The 18,315-nt window shown below is 36.4% G+C and overlaps 1 protein-coding gene and 1 pseudogene across 1 annotated transcript in view; both read left to right on the top strand.

The window, feature by feature from the left end:
* The window catches only part of CC2D2A (coiled-coil and C2 domain containing 2A), a 139,394-nt gene that overhangs the window by 48,150 nt on the left and 72,929 nt on the right, over positions 1–18,315 (top strand). The window contains exons 12-16 of the mRNA XM_044682298.1: positions 5,851–6,060; positions 7,165–7,271; positions 11,951–12,091; positions 14,306–14,462; positions 16,565–16,797. Of these exons, the coding sequence (XP_044538233.1) occupies positions 5,851–6,060; positions 7,165–7,271; positions 11,951–12,091; positions 14,306–14,462; positions 16,565–16,797 (848 nt within the window). The remainder of the gene's footprint in view (positions 1–5,850; positions 6,061–7,164; positions 7,272–11,950; positions 12,092–14,305; positions 14,463–16,564; positions 16,798–18,315) is intronic.
* Positions 17,803–17,899, top strand: LOC123253148 (annotated as a pseudogene).

Genomic DNA, 18,315 nt, shown 5'->3' with positions numbered 1-18,315 from the left:
CCCTTCATCCCCCAAGCTCCTGCCCCCCGCCCCATGGCTGATGCTTATTTCCACTGGTTTTAACATGTGTCATTGATCAAGACCTATTTTCAAATTGTTGGTAGTTGCATTGGTGTGGTAGTTTCGAGTCTACATCCCCAATCATGTCCACCTCAACCCATGTGTTCAAGCAGTTGTTTTTCTTCTGTTTCCATTCCTGCCATTCTTCCTCTGAATGTGGGTAGCATTCTTTTCCATAAATCCCTCAGAATTGTCCTGGATCACTGTATTGCTGCTGGTACAGAAGTCCATTACATTCTATTTCACCACAGTGTATCAGTCTCTGTATACAGTGTTCTTCTGGCTCTGCTCCTTTCACTCTGCATCAATTCCTGGAGGTCTTTTCAGTTCACATGGAATTCCTCCAGTTTATTATTCCTTTGAGCACAATAGTATTCCATCACCAGCATATATTACAATTTGTTCAGCCATTCCCCAATTGAAGGACATACCCTCATTTTCCAGTTTTTTGCCACCACAAAAAGCTCAGCTATAAATATTTTCGTACAAGTCTGTTTATCTATAATCTCTTTGGGGTACAAACCTAACAATGCTATGGATGGATCAAAGAGCAGGCATTCTTTTATAGCCCTTTGAGCATAGATTCCAAATTGCCAGCCAGAATGGTTGGATCAGTTCATAACTCCACCAACAATGCATTAATTTCCCAATTTTGCCACATCCCCTCCAGCATTCATTACTCTCCCCTTCTGTCATTTTAGCCAATCTGCTAGGTGTGAGGTGATACCTCAGAGTTGTTTTGATTTGTATTTCTCTAATTATTAGAGATTTAGAACACTTTCTCATGTGCTTATTGATACTTTTTAATTTTTTTATCTGAAAATTGCCTATTCATGTCTCTTGCCCATTTACCAACTGGGAATGGCTTGATTTTTTATACAATTGGTTTAACTCCTTGTATATTTGAGTAATTAGACCCCTGTCTGAGTTTTTTTTGTTATATTTTTTCCCAATTTGTTGTTTCCCTTCTGATTTTGGCTACATTGTTTTTGTTTGTACAAAAGCTTTTTAGTTTGATATAATCAAAATCATTTATTTTAAATTTTGTAATTTTCTCTAACTCTTACTTGGTTTTAAAATCTTTCCTTTCCCAGAGATCTGACAAGTAAATTATTCTATGTTCAATTAACTTATTTATAGTTTCCCTCTTTATATTCAAGTCATTCACCCATTCTGAATTTATCTTGGTGTAGGGTGTGAGATATTGATCTAAACCTATTCTCTCCCATATTGTTTAATGACAATTACTCTTTAATCATTTGCAGGGAAAAGTTAAAACAACTCTGAACCAAGATCAGAGAGGGAACATGGGAAGTAGAGTCAATAGAAAATGAGATGGATTTGGAATTTCAAGTTTCATCTTGAGTTTTCTCTTTTTTTTTTCACTCCTTACTTTCTACCTTAGAATAAATACTACATATTAGTTCCAAGATAAAAGAGTGGTAAGGGCTAGGCAATGGTGACTAGCCTAGGGTCACACAGCTAAGAAGTGTCTGAGGCCAGATTTCAACCCAGGATCTCCAATCTCCAAATCTGGCTCTCTATTCACTAAGCCTTCATCCTGAGGTATCATATCAAGTTAACAAGCCACTTCCTGCCCCACATGATCTTGGATTAGTAACTTGGCATATCTAGACCTCTTTAATCCTTTCTGGCTCTCTGTATGTGATTGCATAAACTAAATTACGTTCAGAATTCATTTTCATTCACAGCAGTTATTACATTTTCTAAATTATCTGAAGTTTTTTTCCCCTATAAACAATATTCAGGAATTTTTCTTGTCTTCTCTCTATTGAATATATTCTCCAGTTCACTTTCTCACAGTATATAGTTCTTGTGTGCGTGTATCCTCACAGGCAGACTCATAAGTATTTTACCTTTTTTTTAGTTATTTAAAATGGAATTTTCCTGTTTCGTCTTGATGGATTTTGTTAATAATATACAGAAATCTAACAGTTTATGTGAGTTTGTTTTCTTTCCTACAACTTTGCACTTGTTAATTATTTTGATTAGTTTTTTTGGTTTAGTCTCTAGGGTACACTAAGTAGACTATCATATTATTAAAAAAACAATAATTTGTTGCTTCTTTGTCTATCCTTGTTTGTTTCCTTCATTTCATTTCTAGCACTTTACTGAATAGTAATCATGATAATGGATATCTTTGTTTAACCTCTGATCACATTGGAAAGGCTTATAGTTTGTCCCCATTACAGATAATATTGGCTCTTGGTTTCAGAAAGATTATTATTGTTGTTGTTCAATCATTCAGACATGTCTGATTCTACATAATCCCACAGGGTTTTCTTGGCAAAAATACTGGAGTGTTTTGCCATTTCCTTCTCCAGCTCACTTTATAGATGAGGAAACTGAGGCAAACAGGACTAAGTAACTTGCCCAGCATCACACAGCTAGTATCTGAGATCAAATTTGACCTCAGGTCTTTCCTAGCTCCAGGCTCAGTGCTCTATCCACTGCAACACCTAGCTGACATAATATGTTTCTAGTTTTCCTAATATTGAATCAGTAGGGATTTTCTGCTTGATTCTAGAAAGAGCTGTGTTCTCTCTGGATTATGGAATGCTTCAACTAAGTAAGATGAATAAATAATAAATGAGGAATTCCCCTGAAACTATCTCACCTTTCCTGTTCTGTGTTTTTTTTTAACCATTACCTTCTGTCTTAGAATCCATACCATTGGTTCCAAGGCAGAAGAGCAATAAGAGCTAGGCAATGGGGGTTAAATGACTTGCCCAGGGTCACACAGCTAGGAAATGTCATGTTTGAACCCAAGACCTCCTGTCTCTAGGCCTGGCTCTCTTTCCAATAAATCACCTAGCTGCCTCTTCCCTGTTTATTTTGAAGGTAGTCTATAGTTGCAGCCATAAGTAATGGCTATAACATTCCACATAGCACATACATTGGTACATCAGTTTGCTAATTAAATACATTATTGCCCACCACTATATCTATCAATATCTAGGTGAAACAGAGTATTGATATTATACAGATATTACCAATGGGAGGACATTTTGCTTTTCCAACTCACTAACCAAGAGATCTCCTTCCCAAGGGGGAAAATTACAGATTTGATGTGGTTGTCAAAAAAAGGGGGGGGGGAGTCATGATAAGTGGAGAAAGACCCAGATGTAGCTAAATCCAGAGTTCTTGACTTAGAATCCATGGAAATGCAGGGGTCTATGAACTTGTATGGAAAGAAAATTATACCTTTATTTTCAACAACTTTTAACTTAAATTTGGCATTTCTTTCAATTTTTTAAAACTTTATTCTTGAAACAGTTCCATAAACTTCAACAGACTACAAAAGGGTTCTGTAACACACACAAAAAAAGTTAAGATCCCCTGATCCAAAAGGTAGGAAATAGACTGGCTTAATAACTAGATTTCCAGATGAGTTTGCAATGAAATTCACAATTTCTGAATTCCTAATCCAAAGTTGCCCCAACTGCAAAGAACACAAATTTACTAGGAACAGAAAAGGAAGAGAAAGGAAAGAGGACAGGATATTCAATGTGGCTTAACCATGTAGAGGAGAATAGAGAATAATGAAGAGAAAGAATTTAGTACAAATACTGTTTATCTGTCTGGCATATTGATTAAGAAGTCATGGAATAGTGCATGGAGTTCAGATCCCACTCTGATGTTCACTGGCAGTGTAATCTTGAGCAAGTCAGGTCACATCCCCTTGGTCTCGCATTGCCTCATCTCTATAATGAAAGAGTTGCATTTGATGGCCACAGAGGTTTTAGATGTATTTCTTATCTTTTATCAACCTGTGACACTACACAGGAAATCTGTTTATTTGAAGACAAAGAAAATGAGATTTAAATATTAGTTCTTCTTTTCCTAGGGGTTAGTTTATCTCTTGTCTTTTCTTCATTAGCCTCTTTCCTATTTACTTTCTTTGAGTAGCTTTATAGTTGGCTTTACAAATTGTGTGGCTCATCCCCACTGTTCTTTCCCTAGCTTGGCACTTTGCAAGATGTTATTGTTCTTTCATATTTAACCTCTCACTGAATGTACCTCCTAACTTCAAAGCTTTGTCTCAAATGCAGTTATTTTTTATGTCTCTTGGCTACTTAAAAGGATCCGAACATTTCATATACAGAGATATGAAATATATACATCAAGACTTCAAAAGATCCATGTCTCATGGTTCTATGGGGATATGATTGGAGATGTAGACTCTAAACAATCACTCTATTGCAAATATTGATAATATGGAAATAGGTCTTGATCAATGATACATGTAAAACCCAGTGGAATTACTCATTGGCTACGGGAGGAAGGAAGGGAAAGAACATGAATCATGTAACCATGGAAAATATTCTTAATTAATTTAATTAAATGAAAAACTTTAAATGTAGAAGAAAAAAAAGATCCATGTCCCAGATGTAAATATTTCCCTCACTGACATAGATTATACCCCTTCTTCTCCCTACCTCTACATTCCTGATAAATCATGTTGATGAATGTCTAAAAAAATTACTTATGACAAATTTTTCTGGGCAAAGGACTTTCTGAGCTTAGCTTGGTCAGTCCTTGTAGGGGAGACACAGAGTTCATCCCTGGATCAGTCCTCAAGACCTGTCTAGCTTCAGGTTCTGTCAAAGGCCACAGGGATATACTTTAAGAATCCACAACAAAGGATTGGAGTTGGACATTAGTAAAGGATTAATTATATAAGTAGACAGGTTGAATTAAATAAATATAGATATTAATCATATAAAGATAATTTATAACATATCACTTTGTACATTTTATACAAATATACAATTATTATGGATATGTATGTATATAAATAAAATGAAGGGTGTTAGAATATAATGGAAAGGGGCCAATGAGCCTCAGAACCTGGAAGACTTAGCTTAGATTTCGATCTCTGATACATCCTAACTGTGTGACACTGGGCAAGTCACTAAGTTCCTCTTGTTATCCCTGATTGCCCAAGACTAAGTTACAGAGTAGCTGTCCATCTTCATTGGCTGAAGGAGTTCCGCACTCCAATGAAATCACAAGCGCAGTCAAAAAAATATGAAATACATCTTTATATATATATATCACATGCACAAATAAATATGGACCTATACATGCATTTCATTTACAGGTTAAAAAAAAAGATGTATGTGAATTTTCTGGGTCTAATATGTGGGCTATGCAAAAATTATTAAATTATATTCCTCTGCTAATTAGAAAAAATGTGGAAGAAGTAAAAGGAAGAAGATTGATACATAATAATAATCATGAAAATGATAGTAATAGTTACATAGTATTTTAAGGTTGGCAAAGTGTTTTACATAGATCATATCATTTGATCCTCAAAACAATTAGGTACATTTATTATCCCCATTTTATAGGTGAAGGCATCGAGACTGAGAGAGAGGTGTCTTACCCAGGATCTGAAAGCTAGTAAGTTACTCAGGCAGGATTTGAACTCAGGTCTTCCTCAACCCAAGCCCAATACATTATCCATTATGCTACCTAGCTTCCTTATGTATGAAAACTATTATCAGTAAAGCTACATATCAAAAAATAATTCTTCACTCAGTCAAATTGTTCCCTGGACCGAAGAGCAACTGGAGTAAATAACATGTGGCTATTTGCTCAGGCAATCCAAGCATTTTCCAACTTGTGTGTGCAAGGGGTATTGTATAAAAGTTAACTGAATATTTGTTAATAATAGTATGTAATAGTAATATAGTATGGGCACACCATAGAACAATTATCTGAAGAGATTTATAACTCCTCTCTCTTTTTCTCTCTCACTCTCAGGCAGTCAACTCTGCATACAAAAACCAGTACATTGTTGGTTCTGGAGACTCTCTGGGTCAGTTCCAACTGGACATAGACATTTCGGGATTAATATTTACTCATCATCCCTGCTTCAGCCGTGAACATGTTTTAGCGGCCAAACTGGGTCAGCTATATGATCAATATTTAGCAAGACGTCAGAAGAACCAGACAAAATTTCTCACAGAGAAGGTATTTATAATTGGTTCTTTTCTTTTAAGCTGGATTTTTTTAGTAAGTTAAGGTGGCTAAAATTCTTCCTAACAGAAAAAAGATTTCTTTATGGATTACCCTTCTATATGAGATACTTTCTATGAGATTCTTCCTGTATTCAAAAAGCTATATTCAGGGGGTAGCTTGGTGGCTCAATGGGTAAAGAAGCATCTCTAGAGACAGGAAGTCTTGGGTTCAAATCTAGCCTCAGACCCTTCCTAGCTGTGTAACCCTGAACAAGCCACTTAACCCCAATTGTCTAGTACTTAATACTCTTCTTCCTTGGAACTAAATCTTGGTATTGATTCTAAAACCGAAGGTAAGTATTTTTTTTTAAGCTACTCTCAGTTTTCTTTCAACCCTATGATTCTCTGATTTACAAATATCTTGCTGACTACTGTACCACCGATATTTCTAAGTCACACACACACACACACACACACACACACACACACACACACACACACACACACACACACCTCTCATTGCCCTCATTATACACACATTAAAATGTCATCAGTACGGGGCAGCTGGGTAGCTCAGTGGATTGAGAGCCAGTCCTAGAGACGGGAGGTCCTAGGTTCAAATCCGGCCTCAGCCACTTCCCAGCTGTGTGACCCTGGGCAAGTCACTTGACCCCCATTGCCTACCCTTACCAATCTTCCACCTATAAAGTCAATACACAGAAGTTAAGGGTTTAAAATAAAAAAAAAAAAAAATGTCATCAGTACTAAGCAGATTATCACGACTGAAGAAATAGATATGTTTCTCCCTCTCCTGATCTTTGTGAAATCTTGTTCAAAGACTTAGGAATAAATTAGATGACCTGATGAAGCAGATCAAATTCACAATTTGATTCACACTTGTCCAAGGCTGTCCCAATTTGAGATTAAATTTTGTCAGCGTTGCATTATTTGATTCTTTTTCCTCAGGGCATTAGGCAATCAGTCGCCTTGCTTATTGTGAATAATATTGTTCTTCCTCTGAATGTGGATAGCATTCTTTCTCATAAGTCCTTCAGAATGAATAATATTGTTCTTTCAAAAAGGTTCCTAACTCAGAATTGGCATTCTTTGTTTTCAGCTCAATGCACTGAGGAATGCTGTTCACACTGTCCCTGATTCCACCAAACCCCATGGCTCTGGTCACACAGCTCAGGAACGCATGAACAAGTATAAATTTGAAATTTGGTGAGTAAAATGTTAACTTGTGGTCACTGGAGTTTTTTTTTCATTGTGGTATGGAATTTCTAGAGCCTTCCTATAAATGTAAAAAAAAACCCTCAGCTAATAGAAAGCATAAGTACTGAGAATACGCTTCAAATTCAGTAATACCTAATACCTTATCGTCTTGGGGTCCTGAGTTCAGATGCCCTGAAAAAGTAACTCTTTTCTCTCCAGAAAAAGAATAAAAAGCAGGCAGCTAAAAAAATGCATTTGTGTTCCACCTTCAACACATAATGGGAAATCATTTAACATCTCAATCCATCTCTTTCAAATAGGAGTTACCCATACCAAATGAAATCATCAATCCAGTCTGCCTGCTCTGTTTTTACCACATCGTCTGCCATTTTCCATATCATCAATCATAGCTGCTAATTGGTTCTATGCAAAAACATGGCTCATAAAACTTAAAAATCATATTTTATACTTTGGGATAAAAGCATGTCCATACACATAGTTATTCGCACATGTGTAGGTAGAGAAATTGCTCCAAGCTTTCGATTCTAGGTAAACATAAGGTTTTTTCTGCCTCTGGCCATCAAACTCTATTTGCCTCCTCCTCCAGTCTTCCCAAGGGAGTCTCTGAAAGTTTGGTCAGATATATATAATTTACATATCATAAACAATGGGGAGTTAGTGAGTTTGCTGTAATTTTTTACATACTTGTTTAAATTTTTTTGTTGGTGGTGGCAGCTATTAAATATATAATTTTTAAAATTTAAAATAAATAAATACATGAATACATAAATAAATAAGGTTTGATCAGATTAGATAACCACTATTCACACTTCTGTCAGCCTTCTTCATTTCTATTATAACATACAATGTCTTAAATGCATAGCTGGTCTTCATAGTTTGATGTTTCTGTTATGTCTAACTCTTCATAGACCCTACTTGGGGTTTTCTTTGCAAAGGTGCTAGAGTGGTTTGCCATTTCTGGCTCATTTTACAAATGAGGAAACTGAGATAAACAGGGTTAAGTGACATTTCAAAGGCCATATAGATATTAAGTGTCTGAGGTAGGACTTGAACTCAGGAAGATGGGTTTTTCTGACTCCAAGCTCAGTGTTCTAGTCACTGTCCACCTAGATACCTGGATCTTCATATTGACCTGGATCATAAAAAAGAAGAGAAGGTATTTCAAAGAACTATAATTTCATCCTCCACTGTTACAAACTGGAAATCCTTTTATAACTCAGAGTTCTTTCAGGTAAACATTTCTCAGTCTCTAGCCCATTCAGTGATGAGATCGCTGGAATTCAGAAAGGTTGGAACCTCAAATAACAGACATGCATTCCATTACTAAATCTATATATATAATTATAGTTTATAATTGTACTTGCAGTGGTGGAGGTGGTGGTAATGGTGGTAGTAATGGTGGTGGTAATGATCATTATAGTAGTAGTAGTAGTAATAGTAGTAGTAGTAGTAGTAGTAGTAGTAGTAGTAGTAGTAGTAGTAGTAGTAGTAGTAGTAGTAGTAGTAGTGGTGGTGGTGGTGGTGGTGGTGGTGGTGGTGGTGGTGGTGGTGATGGTGGTGGTGGTAGTGGTGGTGGTGAGCATAGTAGTAGTAGCAGGAGAAGGAGGAGGAGGAGTAACTAGAATTTATGTTTTCAGGTTTGTAAAACACTTTACATGTTACCTTATTTGACCTCCAAAACAACCTGGGGAGGTTGGTACTATCAATTCTGCCGTTTTATAGACATGAAACTGAAGTTGTGAGAGATTAAGTGACTTATCTAGGGTCACACACCTAATAAATTTCTGAGGCAGGATTTAAACTCAGGTCTTCCTGACTCCAAGTCCAGTGGCCTTTCATTTGGCAAGACTCTGCTGACATAACCCTTGAGGACCCACCACAAGGAAGCATGGGAAGAGGTCTTCAGTAGAGGAAAGAAGGGGAAATACGTGTTACTAGAGTATATCATTCATATCTTGCTTTATGAAGAGCTCATTCCTTATGCAAATGTGAGTGATTATGACATAATTGAGAACCAAGAAAACAGCTAAAAAAGACTGTATGAATATCTGGTAGAGACTTCGCATTTTATTTCATTATTTGATTCACAGAAGAGCTTTTTGGACCCTTATTCCAAGTACATTTATTCTTACATTAGACAAAGTTCTTCTTAGTTTAATTACCTGCTTTTCTAGCCCACAGACAATTAGAAACAGCAAATGAGAAGGAAGAAAGCTGGAGTCAGACATATAGAGAATGGTATGAAGGGACAGCTGGTAGCCTCATAGGAATGGAGGAGTAAAAGGATTAAAAGAAGACGCAAGAATTCAAAAAGCACAGCAGTCTGAGACCATTTAGTTCAGAAGTGAACAGCTCTGTTGCCTCAATAGTTGCTGAAGTCACCACTGTATAACAGCCCACAATAACAAATGACATTCTTAATGGTGATACTGAGTCATCACTGAAAGGCTGTTATGTTTTGTATGTTCCGTTAAAGAATGAAGGGAAACATGATGTCTATTTTAGGAAGATTTATATGCAAAATAACTAAAATAAAAGACATATTGGCTTTAAATTATCTGGAAAGTCTATTTATGTGAATTAGTTCATTTCCTGCTGTTGCCACATAAGTGAGATGTCTCTTTCTCTGGATTTTCATTTAGGTCTTTGATTCAATTTCCTCTTAAATAAACCTTAACGAGAAATAAATATATAGTACAGGACAATAGTCCACTTGAACTTCCAGGTCATTATCACATGTCCATTCCTCTGTTGGCTGTATATGATGTGTCCATTTTGTGCAGTCAGTATCCAAGCTCCCAAATAACCATTAGTCTATTCGTTCATTTCATTCCCAATGAGATGGTCTGCTTTTCAGTAGTTAAGTTGTCTAAAATCAAAGGAGACTTTTACTCTTCAATAATTCATCTTCACTTGTGTACACTCCACTCAAATGACTAAAATAAGATTAATTTGCAATGATCTTACATTCTATAATTAAATGACTAAATTAAATCCCTTGTCCTATATTGGTGATAGGACCTGGACCTGTGATTTCATTGCTATAAAGAACTCTTAGGCATGGAAATTCCCTCTACCAATACAAAGCAGCATTTTCTTTGCAAATTATAATCTTTTTTAAATTTATTTTTATTGTCATGCAAAACACACTTCCATGTTGGCCACTGTTGTAAGAGCACACTAATATGAAACCAAAACTCGAAAATAAAACCATAAAAACACTGTTGTGAAAGATATGATGCTTTGATCCATATCCATCCAATCCAACAGTTCTTTCTCTGAAGATGGATAGCATTCCCTGTCATAAGTCTTTCAGGATCTTCTCAGATCATCGCACGGTTGAGATTTATAGTCTTAAACTTATAGTCTTAAAGAGTTGCCTAGAACACTGAGAATTTTGTATCTTACCCAGAGTCACAAAATTATTATATATCAGAGATAAGCCTTGGACTCAGGTTTTCCTGGATTATGGAGGCTTCTCTATCCACTGCACCATGCTTCTCCTTTGTTCTTTATTATTGAATGCAATGTTACACTTTTTGCCTGTTCAGAGCACCACTTAAATATTTTGCTTGCTCAGAACTCTTTGAAATCTTTTGGGATCTTCTTCTGTGGTGAGAGGTTGATGAGAAAAGTAAAAATTAACATTTTTAAAGTTCATTTGGCAAGATCAACTATTTATATTGTGTTGAGAAAAAGGAGATTACTGGGGGCAGCTGGGTAGCTCAGTGGATTGAGAACCAGGCCTAGAGATGGGAGGTCCTAGGTTAAAATCCAGCCTCAGCCACTTCCCATCTGTGTGACCCTGGGCAAGTCACTTGACCCCCATTGCCTACCCTTACCACTCTTCTACCTTGGAGCCAATACACAGTATTGACTCCAAGACGGAAGGTAAAGTTTTTAAAAAAGAAAAGAAAAGAAAAGAAAAGAAAAAGGAGATTACTACCTAATTACTGAGTGAAAATGGTACATCGTGAAATATCCTTGGTAAATTGTGCTCTTAAAAGTGGCTAATTAATTCCCTTAAAAATTCATCATGCAAATCTTTTTGGTAGAAAGTATGGATCTAGTGAGCTGTGCCTGCAATTTTACCACTTTGGATAACTACTTTGAATGGAAACTTCTTCACCAAAGCAATTTATTACTTAGTCATTCTGAAGCATGTTTGTTTTTCTACCAATGTCCAGCTATAAGAAAAATTCTTAGAGTTATACAATAGGGACAACTAGGTGGCTCAGGAGATAGAGAGCCAGGCCTAGAGACAGCAGGTCCTGGGTTCAAAACTGAACTCAGACACTTCCCAGCTGTGTGACCCTGGGCAAGTCATTTAACCCCAGTTGCCAAGTCCTTACTACTTTTCTGTGTTGGAACCAATACTAATTACTGATTATAAGAGAAAGTAACGATTTTTAAATTAAATTATACAATTGAACAGAATTAACCATAATTGAAGTATATGCCTCTCTCTCAAAGGGAAGCCCTCAAAAGGAACTCTGATCCTGCCTCTTCAAAGTTAGATTGTTAACTGTTATCCCCATGGTTTAAATATCTTACCCATTCAAGAGAAGATCAGTGTACTTGGCTCTGGCTCTTACTAGTTTTTTAGCTTAGGGGCTAACTTGTGCCAAGATAATCTTTCATATTTTTATATTCTATGTATTTTGTAGGCAAACACGAAGACTACGTGATGCTGAAGAAGAAAAAGATCGAACATTGCTTAAGACAATCATAAAAGTTTGGAAAGAAATTAAATCCCTTCGAGACTTTCAGAAGTTTACCAACACACCCATAAAACTATTCTTGAGGAAGTATGTTTTGATCCCACATGTGCTTCTTAATAGGAACTATTTTTATATGTGGTTCAGAGAATGGTCATTGATAGTTAAACCTTTCCAAAGTAATATGTCAGGGAAATCTCTGGTTTTCTTTTCCCTTCCAGGCTGTATATTAGAGATTTTATTGTTCAGTTATTTCAGTTGTGTCTGACTCTTTGTGACCCCATTTGGGATTTTCTTGGCAAAGATACTTAACAGGTTCACCATTTCCTTCTCTAGCTTATTTTACAAATGAGGAAACTAAGGAAAATAAGGTTAAGTGACTTGCCCAGAGTCATATAGCTAGTAAGTGTCTGAAGCCAGATTTGAACTTGGGAAGATGAGTGTAGGCTCAGAACTCTTTCTACTGTGCCACCTACATAGCTTCATATTAAAGATACTGTAAGAATTCTTAAACAGTATCTTAGACTAAATAGCCTCTGAGACTCCTTTCAGTGCTAAGATTCTTTTTTTCATAGTATACTATCCCACTTAACTAAATCATGTATCAGAAATTCCATAAAAAGAGGGGAAAATTCCAATATGTAATATCTCACATTTGTAGAAGATTTTAAAGTACATAAAGAATGTTTCTTACTCCCTATGAGGTAAGTACAGCAAGTATGATTGAGTCCATTTTGTAAATGAGGAAATGGAGATTCAGAATGATACTGTAATATCATATTGATGTTTTCCTGAGAACACTGGTTATTTTGTTGCTGTTTTTTCAAATACACTTGCAAAAAAATTAAAAGGAAAAATATGCTATCATCTACTTAGATATCACATCATAAAGAAGAAATATCCTGCTATATTTTTCATGCTTTGTTTTCAGCAGAGCTAGCTCAGGGTTCTAATGATTTCACTTTTTGATCTGAGTTTTGAATGAATGAAAAGCCTTGGTGACGCCCCTCTTATCCAAGTCATAGAAGCAGAGAAACAACCATGAAAAGTCCTGGGTAGCAATTACCCAGGAAAGGACAAAGGACAATGGGAAAGAGAGAAGGTATTACTGCCACTTAGCTTAGAGCTCCCTGTTGAGGAACTCTACCTAGCTAACTGTCCCCAAGTATGTGAGCTCCTAGAGAACTTTCTTGTTAAGTCATTCAGGCATGTCTAACTCTTTGTGACTCCATGGATCACACCAGTCCATAGTGTTTTCTTGGCGAACATATTGGAGTGGTTTGCCATTTACTGCTCTGGTGGATCAAGGCAGAATGAGGTTAAATGACTTGCCCAGGACCACACAGCTAGTAAGTGTCTGAAGCCAGATTTGAAGTCAAATCTTTATGATTCTAGTTCTAGTACTCTATCTGCTGGCCCTAGGCAAACAGAGGCTGAGATCTCTACTGCTCTCCTAGAGAGTAGGGATTGTTTTTTCCTTTCTCTTTCATTTACAGCCCTCATTGCAGCACCCAACAAACAAATAGGCTTAATAAATAATTTTAATAATTTCTAGCTGACCAAATGACAGATTTCTCTGCAGTTTTTCTGTATTACTCCTCTGCCACTTTAAACATTGTATATTTCAGGAAAAAATATTGACATCTATTTAAGAAATGCTTCTCAATACCAATTAAAATAGTGTATATTTCTCTCTTTTGTGTTTATAATTAAATAATGTTTGTTTAGTCTACTAAGTCTGGTAGGTACGGCTGAGTGTGTAAAGATGTCAGGTTGCATTTATTGTACTAAACAGGGATTTATAAAGTCAAAATCTGAAGCCTGTAAGTAGTGAATCTATGCCTTGGGACATCTAGTCAATGTGAAGTAGAGGTGTGTGCCCTTTTAATTCATCAGTGCTTGACAGCTCTAGGCACCTAAAAAGTATGTTCAACTTCAGAAGAGGAAGCCCAATATGGTGGAATTTAACAACTGTGTTTTCAGAAGGAAAAAAAAAAGAGGGGATGATTGGAACCACTTGGAACTTATGGCTTCTACAATAATACAATTGGTATAGCCTGATCTCATGCTAGCACTGGACATTTTTCACACTATAATAACAAAACCTCACTTGAGTTGTACAGATCAATTCAAACAAAGAGTTTCCAAGAGTTTTGAAGTGATTTGTTATACTAGTGAGAAACCAGCATCATTATATACAATCTTTATGGTTTGAAATAATACCATCTTGAAAGCACTAAATGTGCTTTACCCACTTTAAGGACTTGTTGAGGAAAAATATAAATGTTTTAAATTATTTTAAAGGGAAGAAGTTGACTGGAAAACAGACGAAAAGGAATTTGAAACAGAAATTCAAGCAGAAGCAAATGAATTATTAGAAGAGCATATGGAAGAGTATGAAAAGAAGATGGAAGCATATAGAACTGAATATCAAGAATGGAAAACCTGGAAGAAAGCACAGGTAGGTGGAGTTTCAACTTTGAACAAGGCTGAACTTTGGCAGTGGGTAGCAGGAAATTTGATGATGTGTTGAGTTGATGATGGTGAGTTGGTTTGACTAAGTGGGCCTTCTCTTATCCCCAAAACAAATATAAAATCCTTCAGTATTTTATGTCCTTCACAAACTGACATTTTGATATTTTTTTCAGTCTTCTTACTTTTTATTCCCCAGCAACAATGGCCTTCTTATCATTCTTTCTACATAGTATTGCACCTCCAATCTCCATGACATTACACTGATGTCCCTTATGCCTAAAAAGCTTTTCCTCCTTGTTTCTATCTCCTACCTTCCCTGACTTTCTTCAAGAATCAGCTCACATCCTACCTTCTCCAAGAAACCACTAGTGGTTCTCCCCATCCTCTCCTACCCTCTAGCCACTAAAAATGGCATATTCCTTCCTCCCACGGACCCTATATTCTATGGTCTTTTTTGTATCCTGATCGCTGACCACAAACCTCACTAAACCTGCCATCAGTTAATTAAAAATTATTAGAAGAGTGTAGGCTAAGATGTGAATACTGAATCCCTTAGCCTTATTTCTCTTTAGCCATATTTTTAAAATTATTAGCTCTTGACACAGAAGGAAGATGAAAATAAATATTGCTGTGTATAGAGTTATCACAAGCACTATGTATTATCTGGATACTACAATTTACAGGACCCTTTCCCTAAAATCTATTCCTCTGTTGATCTTTTGGGGGCTTCTTGGCATCTGCTGCCAGGAATATAATCCTCTTGTGACTAGAGGGCAATGTTGATTCAGTTTTAACTCTTACCTTCTGTCTTAGAATCAATTCTAAGCATTAGTTCCAATGCAGAAGAGGCTATGCAATTAGAGTTAGCTCAATCCAGATTTGAATTCAGGATCTCCCATCTAAAGGCATGGCTTTCTATCCACTGAAATACTCACCAACTGCCCTACTATTCATTACTTTTGAATGAATGAGTGAATGACTGAGTGTCAAATGATTGAATAGTATTGTTCCTAAAGAATCCTCAAAGAATGATGATGCTGAAAGCATAGCCATTAAAGATTGAATTCAGAAACAATAGGGAAAAAAGAAGAGATGTATTCTATAAAAGCAAAACCGTGGTTTAGCTACTGATGCTGAGTAAGCAATACCAAGAACTCTGTTCTCAAGCATTCTCCCTGACTGTCAGTGCCCTCCGGATACCTAGCCTGGATAAGTGCTCTTACCTAGAGCCCCTACTTTCTGGTGTCACTAAAATCTGAATCTCAAAAAACATACTTATAGAACTGGTAAGGAGGACAATAGTGCCATCTTGAGTTCATGTCTATTAAAATATATTTGTCCATGGGCAGCACAGTTGACTAGAACGCTGTGAGAGAGGACAAGATCATGGTTTTAAATCCCTCAAAGGCCTTTTAGTTTTATTCTTTCCAAATTACAGACTAAAATCCTAATCACATCTGGCCATTTTTCAGATGTGTACCATTAATCACAAGGGGAAATATATATATCAGAGTGTGGCAAAAACTATCCTGACTCCTAAAAAGACAACCTGAAAAGGTCACAAATCAAATAAATGAAATACTGCATTTCTATACAAGTGAAATGATTCTAAACAGATTCTTATAATTTAGGCATTAAATTCCTAATCAGCAAATGAAAGATACAGTTCATATCCCCTTCCCTTTCTAATTCTCTTCCTTAGTGAACTCTCATGGCACATATTACATGTGTGTATATGGATTGTGGAAATAGAAGACTAAATATAATGAGACATAACATATATTATATATAATGGTACATATTTACTCAACTATATTGTGTATATATAGTGATATGTATTGTACATATGTGTGCTTAATTGTATTTGAGTCTTCTATTTTCTTCACAGTTAGAATAAAGTCCTTGAGGGCAGGACATGACCTACACTTGTTTACTTTTTTGTTGTGCATAGTTCTTGCCTTGCCCAGTGCTACATCCGCAAATAACATCCAAAAACTAGTTGCTGAGTAGAATGCAGCGTAATAGAATGATTACACAGGATGGTGAAAGTCTCCATCTCAGCTTTGTAACTTCACTTTCTTTGTGCAGAGGATCAGGAAAAAGAAAAAAAAGACAGCAGAAGAACAAGATGAAGTAGCTGAGGAGTCAGAATATGGTAAGGAGCCTGTGAAGCCCACTCCTCCAGAACCTGTTGATAAGTTGGCAATAGAACAACAGGTTAGAGAGAAAGCCTTACACAGCAGGAGGAAACCTGGAGAGCCGATTCTAGTTCCTGAGCTGAGCCTGGCTGGAAGTGTGACACCAAATGAGCTCTGTCCAAGGTGAGAAATTCCCAAACTTTAAAGGAATCTTTGATCCATAGCTTTCTTTTGTTTAGAACTCTTTACCTACCCATAAATATAAATGATGTGTGCATATTATAGTTATATCCCACATTGGTCTATATGTAGACTACATCCCTAAAACTAGAGGGCTTAAAGGAGATAGCCAGATAGGGACAAATCTATTTATGTCAGTCATTTTTCAGTCATGGCTGACTTTGTGACCCCATTTGGGGTTTTCTTGGCAAAGATACTGGGGTAGTTGGCCATTTCCTTCTCTAGCTCATTTTACAGATGAGGAAACTGAGGCAAACAGGGTGAAATCACTTGCCCCAGGTCACACAGCTAGTGAGTGTCTGAGGCCAGATTTGAACTCGGGAATATGTCTTCCTGATTCCAGGCTCAAAACTCTATCCACTGTGTAACTTTAGCTGGCCATATTTCTGTACACAAAGTCAAAGACAGAGATTCTCAAGACCATTGATATACTTCTTCCACCAATGCAAATTGAAAATTTTCTCTGCTTAATAAAGATTCTTCATAAATTGTTTTGGTCAAAAAAAACACTTTTGATCTGGTGATCAGCCTTTAGTATAGAATGTCCCTGAATAGGGGCTCCACTGGAATCATCCTATCACTTGAAAATCCCAGAGCTAGTTTCCCTACCTCCACCCCCAATGATGGAACATTAGAGCAAAACTTTATTTGGAGGTCTAAAAATTACCCCCAAAGCATTATAATTTATATACATATATGCACACATTGAGAAACAGTGATGTAGTAAATGAAGAAACAACATCAGAGACTGGAAGATCTGGTTTTATGTCCAGCTTCTGAAATGTACTTCCTTTAGGCAAGTTATTTAACTCCTAGGGCTACAAACAACTCTCAAAGACTTCAAGCTAAAAAAAATTACTAATCTTTGTGGGAAGCCAATAAGAGAATAGATAAAAATCTGAGACTCCTCTTTTGACCCCTTTTGTGATTCTTGTGATTTCTTCTCTGGTGCTTGCTTTGGCAGCACATATACTAAAATTGGAACAATACAGAGAAGAAATCACAAGGATCACAAAAGGGGTCAAAAGAGGAGTCTCAGATTTTTATCTATTCTCTTATTGGCTTCCCACAAATCTTCATTGGTTAAGAGAATGTCCTCATTGGGAGTTTCCATATAAATAAAATTACAAGTCTGGTTGGGAAGGTGTGGCTGTATACACTGAAAAAGGATTATGCTGGATGTTGTTATTGTTTTCCCATATCTGTCAGAGAGCTTACAATCTGGAAGGGAACTTATCTTGCATCCATTAAGTACTGAAGGAACTAGGAGAATCTGTCTAAGAAAATTTTTGTAATTTTTTGTTAAATTTGTAAAACATTTTGTAAAATATTTGTAATTCAAATAAGTCAGTTACCTCCCTAGAGAAATGATCTGTTAGGAGTCTCATGGATCATTTCAGTCTTTTAGTAGCTTACTAGTGACAACTTTATGTCTCATCAAATGTTCATTTACTTTTAAAT

This window comes from Gracilinanus agilis, chromosome 6 (genome assembly GCF_016433145.1).
Source record: "Gracilinanus agilis isolate LMUSP501 chromosome 6, AgileGrace, whole genome shotgun sequence".
NCBI classification, from domain to species: Eukaryota; Metazoa; Chordata; class Mammalia; order Didelphimorphia; family Didelphidae; genus Gracilinanus; species Gracilinanus agilis.
Note: the sequence above shows the minus strand (reverse complement) of the source record. Positions and strands in the feature narration are given on the sequence as shown.